Source organism: Cupressus sempervirens, chromosome 7 (assembly GCF_028749045.1).
Source record: "Cupressus sempervirens isolate cs-2001-9-10 chromosome 7, ASM2874904v1, whole genome shotgun sequence".
Classification (NCBI taxonomy): domain Eukaryota; kingdom Viridiplantae; phylum Streptophyta; class Pinopsida; order Cupressales; family Cupressaceae; genus Cupressus; species Cupressus sempervirens.
Genome location: NC_143124.1, coordinates 903,704,414 through 903,719,271, shown reverse-complemented (window position 1 = coordinate 903,719,271; position 14,858 = coordinate 903,704,414). Strand labels below are relative to the sequence as shown.

Genomic DNA, 14,858 nt, shown 5'->3' with positions numbered 1-14,858 from the left:
GGGATGCCCCCCTCCTTGTAGTGAGTTGGTGGTGCTATTGGGGATGTGGGAATGCTGTCCCCCCATATTGGGTGTGGCACCCTAAAACAGCAGGGACGCTTCCCCATGTTACTATGGTTTTTATTGTTTAGTAGTTTATTTTGTTTGCCAAAGTTTACTTTATAATCCTTAAGACATCTTTTTATAACTAATTTTTCAAAGTACTATTTTTATCTACACTGTACTCTTGCTGCCATCCCTATGTCGTTGAGATCCATCTCACACGTATCCCCCTCCTTGCAGTGAGTTGGTGGCACTGTTGTGGATGTGGGAATCCTCCTGTCTCGGGTGTGGCACCCAAAAACAGCGGGGACGCTTCCCCGTGTTACTATGGTTTTTACTGTTCAGTAGTTTATTTAGTTTGCCAAAGTTTGCTTTGTAATCCTTAGACATCTTTTTATAACTAATTTTTCAAAGTACTATTTTTATCTACACTGTGCTCTTGCTGCCATCCCTATGTTGTTGAGATCCATCCCACATGTATCTGATGCAGGAGCATCCCATTGGTTCTAAAAATAGCTTATTATGTGGTGTTGACAAATTTACCCTTTTGCAGAACAAACTAACAAAAAAACAAATTCACTTTAGGTGGAACCCACTAAATACTTTTCTTGGAAATGAGAAGAAATGAACAACAGTTTCTCTCATGCCTTCTGTTGTGTGATACTTTTTCTTGATGTGGCCCACACTATATTGCTCAGCAAACCATTTTTCTGGGGTCCTCATGACAGGGCATTATTTTTCATTGCTGCAGCAGTTTCAAGGGTTTGCCACCTTCAACAGTTACAAAGACAATAGTTCAGGTGCAGCAGATTCATTTATCTATTTTTGGCAGTGGTTAACAGTTTGTCCTTGGGCTTTATTTTTTGTATCATCTAATCTATTATATAGCTAGGATGCGACATTTTATGCTCTTTTGTTCTGTGTGGCAGCAGCTGGGATATACTTATTGTCTTAAACATCAGAAAATTGGTACATTACTTTGATTAATAAAAAAAGTAATTGTGGAGGCCTAATGGCATGTAGGATATTAGCTAGGAAGTTGGGGCTGTTCATACCATGATATTTTGCAATCTGGTTCTTAGTTCTGTTTAAGAGTTCCGTTGTATAAGGCATTTTAGTGTCAGAATAAAAGGAAGAATGAAAGGTGAGGTTTGGAAATGGTGAGAGATTAATGAAGGTTCGCTGGCCTATATAGGTCTTTTATTTTCTGTCATTAGCATTGACATAATTCGAGGCTGTTAGCTTAAGGTCATTAGGATCTTTCTATCTATTCTTTGAAATCTTTTACTCTTGGTCTGGCCGAAATGCCCATATTTTGAAGGTACCCAGTTTCGCTCCTCATTAGTAAAGCAGCTGGTTAATTTACACTCAATATGTTTAGTTAATGCGTTATTATTAATGTTTACAGTTGTTTATGAATGGATTCTAGATGTAAATTAATTTGAATTTCTGGGACTTGAAAGACAGTTGAATATAATAACGTTAACAGCTCAGCAATTATTCTTTTATTTTCAATGATATTTGAAATTGACACAACACTGAACTAATTGCTAACTAAAAATGGCATTTGAACAAGGTAAGTTTCGATCTTTCATTTCTTAACATAGAGGGAATATGCTTGTTTTAGAGAGGATTGTGAGTACTTTTTATTTATTTCTCCATTAATGTGGCTTGGGACATTTATAATTCTATTGCTATATGCTATCTTGTGAAATTCCAGATGTTTGACAATTTATATGCATTAGAACTGTGATCAAATTGGATTTTGTTTCATTTATAAATTGTTCTATCTTAACATATAACATTAGCTTTATATGCTGAAATTCTTGTGATCTCAATCTTTTAATTTTCTTATTGGTTCTTTAACTTCTTTCGGAATGCTAAGATAAAATTTGCCTTTATGGCAGAAGGTTAGCAATCACTATTTTGTAGCCTGTGTTGGCCTAAATTCTATACATGATAACATCATTTTGGCCCCGAGCCAAATCCTAAATACAAAGTTACAAATCCCAATGATGCATCAATCCATACAATATTTCCACGCTAGTTCATTTGTTTCAATAGGTTTCCACTCCACATCTGCTTAGTTTTTTAACACGGATCCCACAAATTAGAAGTGCTGCAGCCAATTCTTCTTCAAAGATGTGGTGCAGGGGGCACTCTTTTAAGCTGCGCAACATCCAACAACCACCTGGCTATATTAAGAACATTTGTCAGGCCTAATCTAGAAACATATCATAAAGATCTGAAAGAAGACTCAAAAACAATTTTTAACCATGCATTGCATCGGATTACTATAAATAACTTTACCTTTGAGCAGCCTTGATATTGAACATTTTGATCTTAAGCTAGCAATCTATAAATTATCTAAAACTTAAGGATCCTCGGAAAGTCCAATGTGTTGTGTGAACATTTTTCTATGAAAATCCAAACAACTTTAATTCCTAGTTCATGTCTTCAATGTTACATTCTTTATCTTTGTTGAGGGGAGATGGGGGATTTCGACTTCTGACTGTCTACTCTGTTCATGATTTCAGGTTCTGTACACGCTCACTGCTTCAGGATTCTCTTGATCCCAATCTTATTGACAAGATACCTGGGCGGCAGACTGATCGTAAAACTCTTTTGGGAGAACTGAATTGGATTTTTACTGCAGTTACAGATACCATTGCGTGGAATGTCTTATCACGTGGTATAGTTGCTTCTACATGTGTCATATATATGTCTAGTCTGTATTGTAATTGCATCAGTAGTTCAATGATTCCTGTTCTGAATGTATGCAAAAATAAATGGACTTCTGTGCAGAACTTTTTCAAAGGCTTTTTAGGCAGGACCTTCTAGTTGCAAGTCTGTTTAGGAACTTCTTGCTGGCAGAACGTATTATGCGGTCTGCAAACTGTACACCACTTTCCTTTCCACTCTTACCACCTACTCATCAGCACCCAATGTGGTAATTCTTTTTAAAAATGACGCTATTTCAAATTTTGATCTAATGGCCAAATGCATTGTTGTTTGAACTATTTAGCTAAACCTGGATTTACAGGGATGCATGGGATATGGCAGCCGAGATATGCCTTTCTCAGTTACCAACTCTGCTTAGTGATCCAAATGCTGAGTTTCAAGTAAGTCTTTGGAATGGTTAAAAATTGATACTATCATGTACCTCTTGACATTTTTCATAATGGTTTGTATTACTTGTATATGTTATGCATTTCAAAAGAATATGTCACAAGTAATTTTGAGGATTATAAATCGTATAGAAGCAGTAATTGTGGTTTATATTGGAAGAAACTTGATACTGAAAAAATTCATTCAGTTACTTGGGATTGATACCAGAAAAAAACTTGATAAAATGCTATCTTAAAAAGGTCATGCTAAATAGATTCGATACAGATAGAAGAGGAATTCAAATAATAATCTTTGATAATAGCTATGCATTTTTTTGTCTCTAATTTTTATAATTTTGCAGTTTGTAAATAATAATGGAAAATTACAAAGTAACAAAATAATTATGATGTTGGGTCAAGAAATGAGAGATATATGCCTCTTCTTTATTTCAAGATAGGGAAAGGTCAATATGCAGAAAGGTGGAGAGAGATATTGACAGAGGAAGAGATAGAGATAGAGATAGAGAGATAGGAAGACAGAGGTAGAGATAGCAAAAGCTAGGCATGTGTACCTAATAACAACATTGGATATTTGCTGAACAATGGGTCTATTACAAAGTAGAAGATAGATAAATGGTTCATACAAATATAGGAAAGGTTTGAAGATAATTTGCATTTTAAAATTCCTTGTACATAGTTCCTTAAACAATATAAAAATACAGTTCCTTAAACATAATAAAAATACCTAAACTAAATTACAACAATTAAGTGTGATTCCTGAATTTTGTATTTTTATGAATGGATAAGGATATTGCAGAAGATTGCTGCCTATTCCTTTGGATTACAGGGCTTAAAAATTATTCCAACCTGATATTATATGGACATTTGGGGTTAAATACTTGCCTATTGGGTTAAAAGCTTGCGAATGGGGTTGCAAGCTTTGCGTTTTACCATGGAGGAAACTCCATAGTAAAGTAGGCTCAGGCTGGAGTAGTACTGGGATGGGCGACCTCCCGGGAAGTCCCGGTGCTTCACTCCTATGAGCATCACCTAGATCCAATGAGTGCTAAGTGTTCCATTTATTCTCATGAAAGATGGATTTAGGTTGAATCACTACTCATGAAATATGGGTCAATGAGTGTGACTCAAAATCACACAGTTAAATCCTGATAGCAATATCATAATTTGACTTCCTGTGGAAGTTATCTCCTACTTATTACTTGCCTATTATTGTGTTCAATGATATAAACCCTTATTATTGACTTGTTGCAATTTAACTTTAACAAATGCTACACACCTTAATTGCTGGTTGAAAAGTTTACCACCCTTCGTGAAGATGAACTAATCCTAAACCATATGCTTAGGTAGATGTTTTCTACTCTAATGGAGAACTTATTTATTTCCAAGAACATTTAGTATAATGTAGCAGACTATAAAACCAGTAACCATACATTCATATCATTATCACGTGAATAGAATCATAGACTTTTTTGTCTGTCTGGAAATGTTGAAACCTTCAACAATGTTTTCCTTGCAATGCTTCTTCTCCAAAATATCCCAAGTTCATAAATTTCAGTTTTCTAGTGACCAAATTTATTGTGTAAGCGACCTTGGGACATATGTAATTAGTGCAGTGTTTTCCTCATGCCAAGAGTGGCAAATTCTATTACAATAATAGATAATTGTCTATTATTAGTTAATGGTAATCTATTGTAAATATGTAGTTAGCTTTAGTTTGCTTTTGCTTTTTTAGTTTTCTCTGTTAGAATAAAATGTTTGTATTCTTTATGATCGTTTCCGAAAGAAACATAGTTTTATTCTTTTGTATATATTGACCTTTTGGTCTCTGTTAATATAAGCAAGTATTTTACCAATTACTTCCGTAATAAATTCTCCTGGAAATGGCATCGACACTAAAAATAAAAATGGCATTGTAGCAATTGTAAAACAATGATCCAAATAAACTCCCTCCAAAATAGATGCCCAAGATGAAGAGATTGTAATGTCCCCTATTTTGAGGGTGACAATTAATTAAATTGATAAATAAAATATGCAAAAGATGACTTAAAATTAATTAATTAAATTAAATAATACAATATTAAGATTAAATTAATGTTCCCAACCCTAATAGGAAAGATCTGTTCTTTTAGTTTCTCTAATAAGTAAGATTTTTGGAATTATGTTTCAATAATGATACTAATTCTAATCTACTTATTGTTCTACTTGGAATTTGTGATTAGGGCAAAATCTAGTGGATTTACAAAAGGGGACATTACAATAACTCGCTCTTTATGTATCGTAGATTCAACATAGAAAAAAGTTAAATCTAGAAAGTGAGCAACACTGGCACTTCAAAACAATGAGGAATATTTCATGATTTTTTTTTCCAATGATCATGCAACTAGTAGGTAGAAAAGTGCTCACACTTTAGGGCAAAATCTGATGGATTTACAAAAGGGGATATTACAATAACTCGCTCCTTATGTATCATAGAAAAAAGTTGAATCTAGAAAGTGAGCAACACTGGCACTTCAAAACAATGAGGAATATTTCATGATTTTTTCTCCAATGATCACGCAACTAGTAGGTAGAAAAGTGCTCACACTGTTCTGATTTTGGTTGTGGCATATTCACTTATTTAAGGAAAACTGTGCTATTATAATGTCAGAAGAAAATGAAAGCATGGATCCTTTTTTTACATCCACACAATTGACATAAACATATTCATTGTTTTAGTTCACCTTTTTTTAATGCTTGGCAAGGACATTGCTTGCATTGAGAGTTGCATTTTCAATAGTTTTATTCCTAAAGCTCTTATTGATGCAGAGGTACACCTTGTAAACATCTCTTTTAGGAATACTACTCGACAAGCATCAACAATGGGTTATTACACAACAATTAAGGAACTTTTACCAACTTAATCATCTATAGGACAGAATATAAACTCTCTAAAGAACCATTAATAACTTTTACAAATGAAGAGATGAAACTAATTCCTTTATGAGAGTAGATATACTAGTTAAACATGTTTTTCCAAAGTTATAGCTCAAAATTATTAGCAGAATAAAATTTATTACTCTTTGAAAACTGCACAAATAAAAATAAGATTCTGATGAGTCTGCACTGAAATGATGATAACTTCTTCAAATCTGATTGAAATCTGATCAAACTAAAGCCAAATGAAAGATAACTCAAATACCTCTCCAAAAATATAAGTTGTAGGTCTGTATCTGTTCATATGATTTTTTACCAATAGAAAAAACAGTCAGGTTTCTGAAAAATTACACATGCAAAAGAAAACCTCCTTTTATTTCTGTTCTCAAAAGTTCCCCAACCATTCAAATCTGTGAATCACAACCATTGCATGATACTTTTAAAGACTTTTCAAGTCCTATAACTAATTAATTATCTCCTATGACCTTTCACCTTCTCTCTTGCATCAACTTTTTTTCATATTGTCACATTTTATGACAATATTTTATTACATATTTGACAACTTTTGTACTTTCCTACAAATAACCTCTAAACTTTATAAAATCCTTACTAACATAACAAAGTAGATTGAAAATGATATTTTATGACATTTTAGCCTTCCATGAGTTCATGTACATAATTTGACCATTCTAGACAACTTTGATAATCTATTACAAACGGCTTTATTAAGCCTTACATATTGACTCAAATAGATTCAAAATACATTAAAAGATAAAAAAATTCATCCTCATGGATCCTTTTATTTTTCCTTTTTGATAGATGCTCCTGCATCACTTATATTATGGAGTTTTAAGTCTCAGGCTGGTAACTAAAATTTAATCAATCATCCATTTTAATTAATGGAGACATAACAATGTTGAATGGGATGTTAGAATAATATAATAATAGTCCAATGGGCTCTTTGACCTGCTCATGAATGCTCTTATGGCGCAACAATATTTTATGATAAATATGGCAGAGTTCTAGGTGTATTAGGTAGGATGCCAAAGAAAGAATTTATATTGTGTCATTTTGTGTTTGCTTTTTTAAATATGAAAGGTGTAGTGACATTTGCATACCTTCAAGTCATTGAGAAGGTTTATTCTTGTTTGAATTTCTAGCACTTGCTTTAGTAGACATTGATCCAAGAGTTGCTTGTCTTTGTTTTCTTTTCTTCATAAGACTCAAGAATCAGCAAAGCTTGATGGGTGACACTTGTGGGGTAATTTTTGTATCCCCTAATGTCTTGCTTTATCACCTTTCACAAATGCAATTTGACATGCTTAATGACCAATCATCATTTAGATTCACAAAATATGCCATTTAATTTATAGATGCTGGATTTTTTTTTTCTAAAACTTCAAATAAAACCAAAAATCATCAGTTAATTTCACAAAATGTGAAGTTTAATTTGTATGTACTACTAATTGAAAAAATCCCCAAAATCAAATCAAGTCAAAAAATTTCTTTATTTTCTGAAATTTCAGAAACCAATTTTTTAGAGTCGAACTTGGAACCTATCAGTTTGTTAGTATAGAAAGTTAAAAACAAGGTCACAAGTTTGTCATGGCATAAGCTTAAATGTTTAGTCTATAAATCTGCATCATTTTGGTTAGCTTTTTCTATTTAAGACCCTATACTAGTGTTTCAAATATGAATGCTTTAGTTAAAACCTAGTTTTATAGGTGACTCTACAACATCCCTAGGATCAAATGATAGACCATGATAACTTCACAAAAGAATGGCAAAACGATTGCAACAAAATGTAAGAACGATATTATTGTTTGTAGACAACATTTGGAATATAATTGCATAACTGATGGATTGATATACAATCTAGATGTGCGTACTTTTGTTGGCAAGGCAATAAGAGACAATGATAAGAAGATACGTTTTCACCCATACAAGATGGAATCACATGTTAGCCAAAGGTGCAACACCCTACATTATGCAATCAAGTATGTGCAACGTTGTGGAGGATGATAATGTGATAAGTGCACTAAAGGTGAATCACGCACATAAAGCTGAATGTGATAATAATTATCAACACCCAAAATGGAATTTCTCTTACGCCATGTGCAAAAACTGGTGCAAACTCCTATGTGTCTCGCATGCAAATTACTATGCAATACATTATCCTAAATAGGCTTAACTAAAGTGTAATTAGTGAATATATAATTAAACCAACAATCTTAGTTACTCGTAAACTTTTAGTATAAAGAAAAACTCTAAATAACAAAGAGGAAGGTCTTCATTTGTCTAGATAACAATATGAAATAGATATTGCAGAGGTTGTGTAAAACCAGTGCACTTGACTGTGCATAAATTGGTCCATGGGCCGAGTTGATAATCTTTTTAAAACAAATCCTTTGACTAATGCTGGTATGGCCTTGTGCTGAGTTGATCAAAATCCTTTGACCAATGCTGCTATGGGTACTCTGGATACAAATTTGTTTTGAAAAAATATAATCTGCAATATAAACAAGATGTTTTTGCTGAGAAACCTAGTATTTTATAGTCAAACTGAATAAACTGGTTTGACTACAAATAAACCGGTTGGGGTTTCAAAAAATTGCAATGTATTTGCATGATTAAACCATCAATTGATCTCTCTTTAGAATTGTGCTAGCAATAAAAAAAAGTTATTGGTAAACTGATAGGCATGTTATCACCATATGTGCTTCAATGATTAAATTGACTAAATTATCTTGTAGGCCATGCATAATTTTTCTGTTAAATTGACCAAAATATTTTGTAGGCCATGCATAATTTTTCTAACTTACGCCCCTCTTTTGACTTTTTAGCCAAGCCCTTTCTTCACTGAACAATTGACAGCTTTTGAGGTGTGGCTTGAGCATGGATCTGAACAGAAAAAACCACCAGAGCAACTTCCTATTGTTCTTCAGGTAAATTTCAGTTTTCTCACTTTTTAATTGCTGTATAAACGCAAGTGAAAACATAAACAATTATGCATGGTGATTTTTCTGCTTTATAATAATTTACAATAATCACTTATAGTATGGCTATTTTTGATATCTCTATTTTTTATGGTAGAATTTAGTTTTTTAACTTTATTGTGTTTATTTGCTGCTTTCCATGCCCAAGTATGGAATAAAAGTTTCACGAGATCAATAAAGTCTGGGATGCATGTATTGGACACCCTGAATGTTTTGCTTATTATGGAAATATGACTTCACGTAACATATAATTTCAGTCATTTTTTTTCTTGTAATTTGGATTTTCTCATAAAACTTTTTCATGATTAGAAAGATTGACCTGATCATTTAGCGAAATGCATGAGTTTAAAGTAGGCTATTACAAATGTGGGGCAAGAAGCAAAATATGAACTGTTGTGCTGATAAATATTTGTTTTTATGTTCTTGGGAATAATAATTACAAGTATCCGAGGCAATCAAATTAGGCTATGCTCATAATAAGAAGAACAAAGAATTTTTAGGTTAAGTTTCCTTTTTGTGTAGATAAAATGCTAAGAAATTATGCTCCCTCTACACAAACCTTGGGAGAGTATGTCATAAAGAGGAGGGGTCTTGTACAATGGTTAAATCAATTTTTCTTAACAAGATTGTTGCTTTTAACAAGTTTTAACTTGGGTTTTTTGAAAACTTTTTTATTCTACATAATTTTAAATTCTGAACTAACCATAACTTTAAATTCTGAATAGGTCAATGCTTCTTATAGCCATAATATCTAAATTGCTCTAATCAGTCTCGAACAGCCCCACATTCTGGTTTGATTTGCTCTAGAAATGCGTATTGGTTTGGTTAATGTCTTGGTATGCTATGTTTCTGCAATGTAGATTGAATTCACATCTGGTTATGCCCTTGACCATGTCATGTTGAAGTTGGGCTTCAAATACAGAGAACTCACTTGCAAAGAATCCACTAAGATTTCCATAGTAATGATAGCGTTAAAAGTGGGACTGTTTTGTCATGGTTGTAACTTGTAATAATATCACTTATGTATTTTCTGTGTGTTTCAAGTTACCTTTCAATGCATATGTATTAGATTTTAAGAGGCATGTCTATGTAGAGACATCATGGTTAATCATATGATAATAAGTTATATATATATAAAATGACCAAGGTTGCATGGTGAGTGGGTACGGGAACAGGAACGGGTACAGGTATGGGTATTTTTCAAAACAGGGGACGGGGGTACGTGTGTATGTCTAATTATATATATATATATAATTATCTTATAGAAAATCTGAAAATCAAAATATCAGTCATGAGTCATGACATTGAGCATCCAAAACAAGAAATCCAAAAATGTTTAAACTTATAAATTTATAATATATACTACTGCTGAATGTTTAAAACTTTAAACTTTAGAGTTTAGATACTTAACAGAGAAGACAAACTTTAAATACAAACAATAACTTCATAATGATAAAGATACTTAACAGAGAAGACAAACTTTAAATATGAACAATAACTTCATAAATTTAAATCATATAGATAGGACATATTGATATTAGAAATGATAAACTTCTAGTTTAAACTTAAAAGTTTAAACAGTGAAAATCAGAAAATGTTTATAGATTATAATCTATTGTTAATCAGCATTGTACCAAAGTCTCAAACTGATTACATATCGAAATAAGCTTGATAAACAGCAAGCTGATATGCAAATGAAAAACTAAAACAAAAATCAGACATCTTAATCTATTTTCTAAACTTCTATGCCTTCATCATCCATATCAAGGTCCTCAGTTATGATGCTGTCCAACTAGTCATCACTCTCGAGCTCAGGTTCCTTTGTTGGTAGAGTAACAATAGGCAAGTCAATAAGGCCATCTACTTCAACCTCTCCATCCACAAGGGCAGCAAGTTCTCCATCAGGTGAGATTTGATCCCATTTTGATGAAGGACCATCATTGTATCCAGGATCTAGACGAGAGAGGAGACGAAGTGAGCTGTGAATGTACACCAATTTCTCTGCTTTCTTTGACCCCAAATGGTTTCTCAATAGTGAATGAATGAACCCATAAGAACTCCAATTTCTCTCACAAGATGAAGAGCTAGCTACTTGTGAGAGCAATCTTATTGCAAATGATTGCAATTCAGGAGCTCCACCTCCATGGTTCCACCACCACTCTATAGGGTCTATCTTTAATTTCATATCATATAAAGCTTCCGCAGAACCAAACTTACCTTGCCCACGTGAAAACTTATTCCATTGACTCCTTACAACTGCAGCATCCTCACCTCAGCCATAGATCTTTTTTATTGCAGCCCAAAATCCTTTCATTACCTCTCTATCCTGATGTGGAGCCCTCTTCCTAGTCACTTGTATATCATGCCATTTAGGATTAAGAGCATATGCAGCACAATGAAGAGGCGTGTTAAGCTTATTCCATCTTTCATGTAACTTCTCCTGTATCAAAGGATATAGAGAACTGTCTTTTATATCAGTTATTGTCTTGACTTTTTCACACATGGAATCTATTGCTTCATAAATTTCTCCCAAACATGCCTTATCTGAATCCGCATATCTGATCAGCTCACATATGGGCTTAATAAACTCCACAACAAATTTCACATCAGCTCCAAAATGCTCATCAAGAATCATACCTCGCACCTCAATAGCAGTATCTGAAGTAGATTGTCTCCAAGTTGTCCATGCTTCACTAACAACTGTGGAACACAAAGCTCCCTTGACTTCACAAAGGCGGTCAAGAAGAATGAAGTAAGAAGCAAAACGTGTATCAGCAGGTTTGAGTAGCTCCACCTTGGCAAATTTAGGAGAGATGGCTTGTGTGTGGTGGTGATTGCATATAAACATTTGTATTTTTCTCCCCTTCTCTATGAGATTTGTAATCCATTGAAACTTACCAATGTCTTTGAGTGCATTATTCAACGAATGCACACAACAGGGTGTCCAAAATATATGCTTGTACTTTTTTTTGCACCAACATACCTGCTGCTTTACAAACAGGGGCAGCATCAGTAACAATTTGGATCACATGTGTAGCCCCTACCTCCTCAATGCCCTCACATAGCTGGGTGTGTAGAAATTCTGCATTTTTTTCTTGCCCTAAACAGTCTATTGCCTTCAAAAAATAAGGCCCTTTGCTGCATGTTACCATGATATTAAGTAATGGACGATTTCTAGCATCTGTCCACCCATCCATCACAATATTGCATCCCTCTGTAGCCCACACTCTTTTCATTGGTGTAGTTTGTTGATCTAATCGACCTTTCTCTTTATCAAGTAAAGTAGTGCAAAGCTTTTCATAGCCAGGTGGTTTATACCCTGTTGGTGCATGAAGGATAGCTTGGACCATCTCAGTGTAGAAAGGGGAGTGAGAAACATTAAATGCTATTCCATTTGCATAAAAGAATCGTGCAATTGCTGCATCAACAGCATCTCGACCGTGCACATCAAACAATTCTCCAATGGGATTTGAGCTTCCAATGTGTTGTCTCTTGCGGGCATGTTCTGTTGCTACATCTATAGTAGAGACATCTACTTCTGAATCTCCATGTTGACTCCGTACAGGTGCTGTTGTTGAAGCATGAGAGCTCTTCTTAGCAACTTTCCCTTTAGCCCTTTCTTTCTCCCTTATAAAATCATATCATTCCACCTCATTTGTACAAGGATCAACACCTACCCCAGCTATGTGAAGGAAGTGAGCCTTCACTCTCGTGTAAAAACCTTTCCATTTCAAAGGGCAAAGCTTGCATGTGACCTCGGCTGATCCACCTGAACCCGTCGGCCCTCAAACACTATCAACATACTTCCACAAAGGATACAACCCTTGCTTTCCTCTGCCTTACATTCTACTTGGAAAAATTAAAAAAAAAATTCGATAATTAGTGTCAAATTGTCGAGAAGATATTGTATAGCAAATAAAAAAGAATTAAAAACTTAAAGTTTGTTTATATTGCTTTATATTTTAAATTTAATATCTAAAATAAATTTCACATTAAAATTTAAATGATTATTTAAATTGCAAACATCTATTTAAAATTTTAAAAATCTATATTTATATTATAATTTAATTTTTTAAAAATTTAATATGATTGTGTATTGTGACAAGTCAAAAGAGTAAACTACTAAACTGTAAATTAAATCAATAAAATAATATTTTAACTAAATTTTATCAATTTTAAATTATATAAAAATTAAAGACTAAAGTTAAACAATAACATTTAATTTCGATAAAGTTATAAACTGTATATATATATTGAAATTTAAAAATATTTATTAATTTATTTGGTTTAAGTTTATTGTAGTGTTTAACCTTAAAGTTTAAACTTATTATTTTAAATTTATAATATATCCTAAATATAATATGTCGATCATATATAAAATATTAAACTTTGTTAAAACTTTATAAGTTAAAACTCAAAATTTAAAAAAGTTCAAAAAATCGAAAACAAGAGCTTATAGAAAAATAATTTAATTTCTAAACTATAATTTCTAAACGTGAGTGCATAAAAAATAAAAAATGAAGTCGTAACTTCAAAAAACAAATACCTTTTTGTGTGCGAGCGTCGAGGAGTCTGTGGACTGAGAAAAATCGATAAAACAATCTGAGAAAAATCGAAAAAACAATCTCTGCGTGGAAGAAAACTTGGCGTCTAAACTTTGCCCTTGACCTGCGTTCTAACTTCGCTCTTTCCTTCCGTTTTCCAGCCCGCGTTTTTCAGCTATCTGCCTGCATTTAACCTCGTGTTCAACCTGCTGCATTTAAACTTTAACTTGCTTGCGGACGGTGACAAATTTGTGTTTAATGCTGCGTTTTAGTCAATATAATGCTAGGTTTTAGGTCGGATTTTAGGTTTCCTTTCTAGCACGACAAATTGTGCCATTTTTACTTTTTAAAAAGCTGACATGGCGTTTCGAAATATTAGAAACATGCCCTAGTCTGTACTCGGTACATGATACACGTCCTAGTACTTGGTACGTGTTCCAGGGGTTTGGGCACGTGTGCCCGTGCAACCTTGAAAATGATTGAAGTATATATCTCATATATACACAAAGTGAGCTTTATCTGAATGAAATTGCATTAACATTAACACTCCCTCTTAGTTAAAAAGGGTAAACACATGAGTAAATATTGCATCGTTGGTAACATTTAGAAATCATACATCAAGGCAATCTTTGATCAAAAGATTTCCATTAAACAATATCATATGGGTATTGGCCTTTCAAAATGTCAACACATGACGTTCACCAAAAACTCTTTTGGTATCATATTACTTAAGATGAGTATTGGCCTAGCAGAACATCAATCAAATGATATTCACCAAGTACTCAATGTGGTAATGACCTATCAGATTATCAAGGTAGGATATTCACCAAGTACCTATCATATATCTATACAAACAACTTTTAGACAATCAATTAAATGACATCTAACACTTAGTTGTTGATTTACAAGGTAAAGCCTTTCATGACCTATTTCAACATTTACAGAAAATGTTTATCATGATTTAAGTTATTGTAAGATCGTCACCGTCCAATATCTTTTGCAAGTACAAGTTATAATCATTTCGAAGTTGTCACTTCCTCATGATGTACACAAGGGGCAAGCCATACACACATGACATCAGAAGATCACATGAAGGCCACAAATATTGTTATGTGGTGTTGCCATCGCATCTACCATGAAAAATATCAAATAATAAGGTTTTTCACCTTGAACTTAGAAAATCTTCTTCATGAAGAAACAGTAACCTTTTGACCTCCTTGTCAAGGTTACTAATA

General features: G+C 33.3%; 1 protein-coding gene across 3 annotated transcripts in view; it reads left to right on the top strand.

Annotated features, from left to right (window-relative positions):
- RAPTOR1 (Regulatory-associated protein of TOR 1) overlaps positions 1-14,858 on the top strand; it is a 142,631-nt gene that overhangs the window by 24,870 nt on the left and 102,903 nt on the right. For all 3 annotated transcript variants that reach the window (XR_016354204.1, XM_089793463.1, XM_089793462.1), the window contains exons 7-10: positions 2,580-2,734; positions 2,848-2,992; positions 3,086-3,164; positions 8,927-9,028. Coding sequence is in view for 2 of the 3 variants with exons in the window: in XM_089793463.1 (XP_089649589.1) it covers positions 2,580-2,734; positions 2,848-2,992; positions 3,086-3,164; positions 8,927-9,028 (481 nt within the window). In the remaining variant the exon portion in view is untranslated. The remainder of the gene's footprint in view (positions 1-2,579; positions 2,735-2,847; positions 2,993-3,085; positions 3,165-8,926; positions 9,029-14,858) is intronic.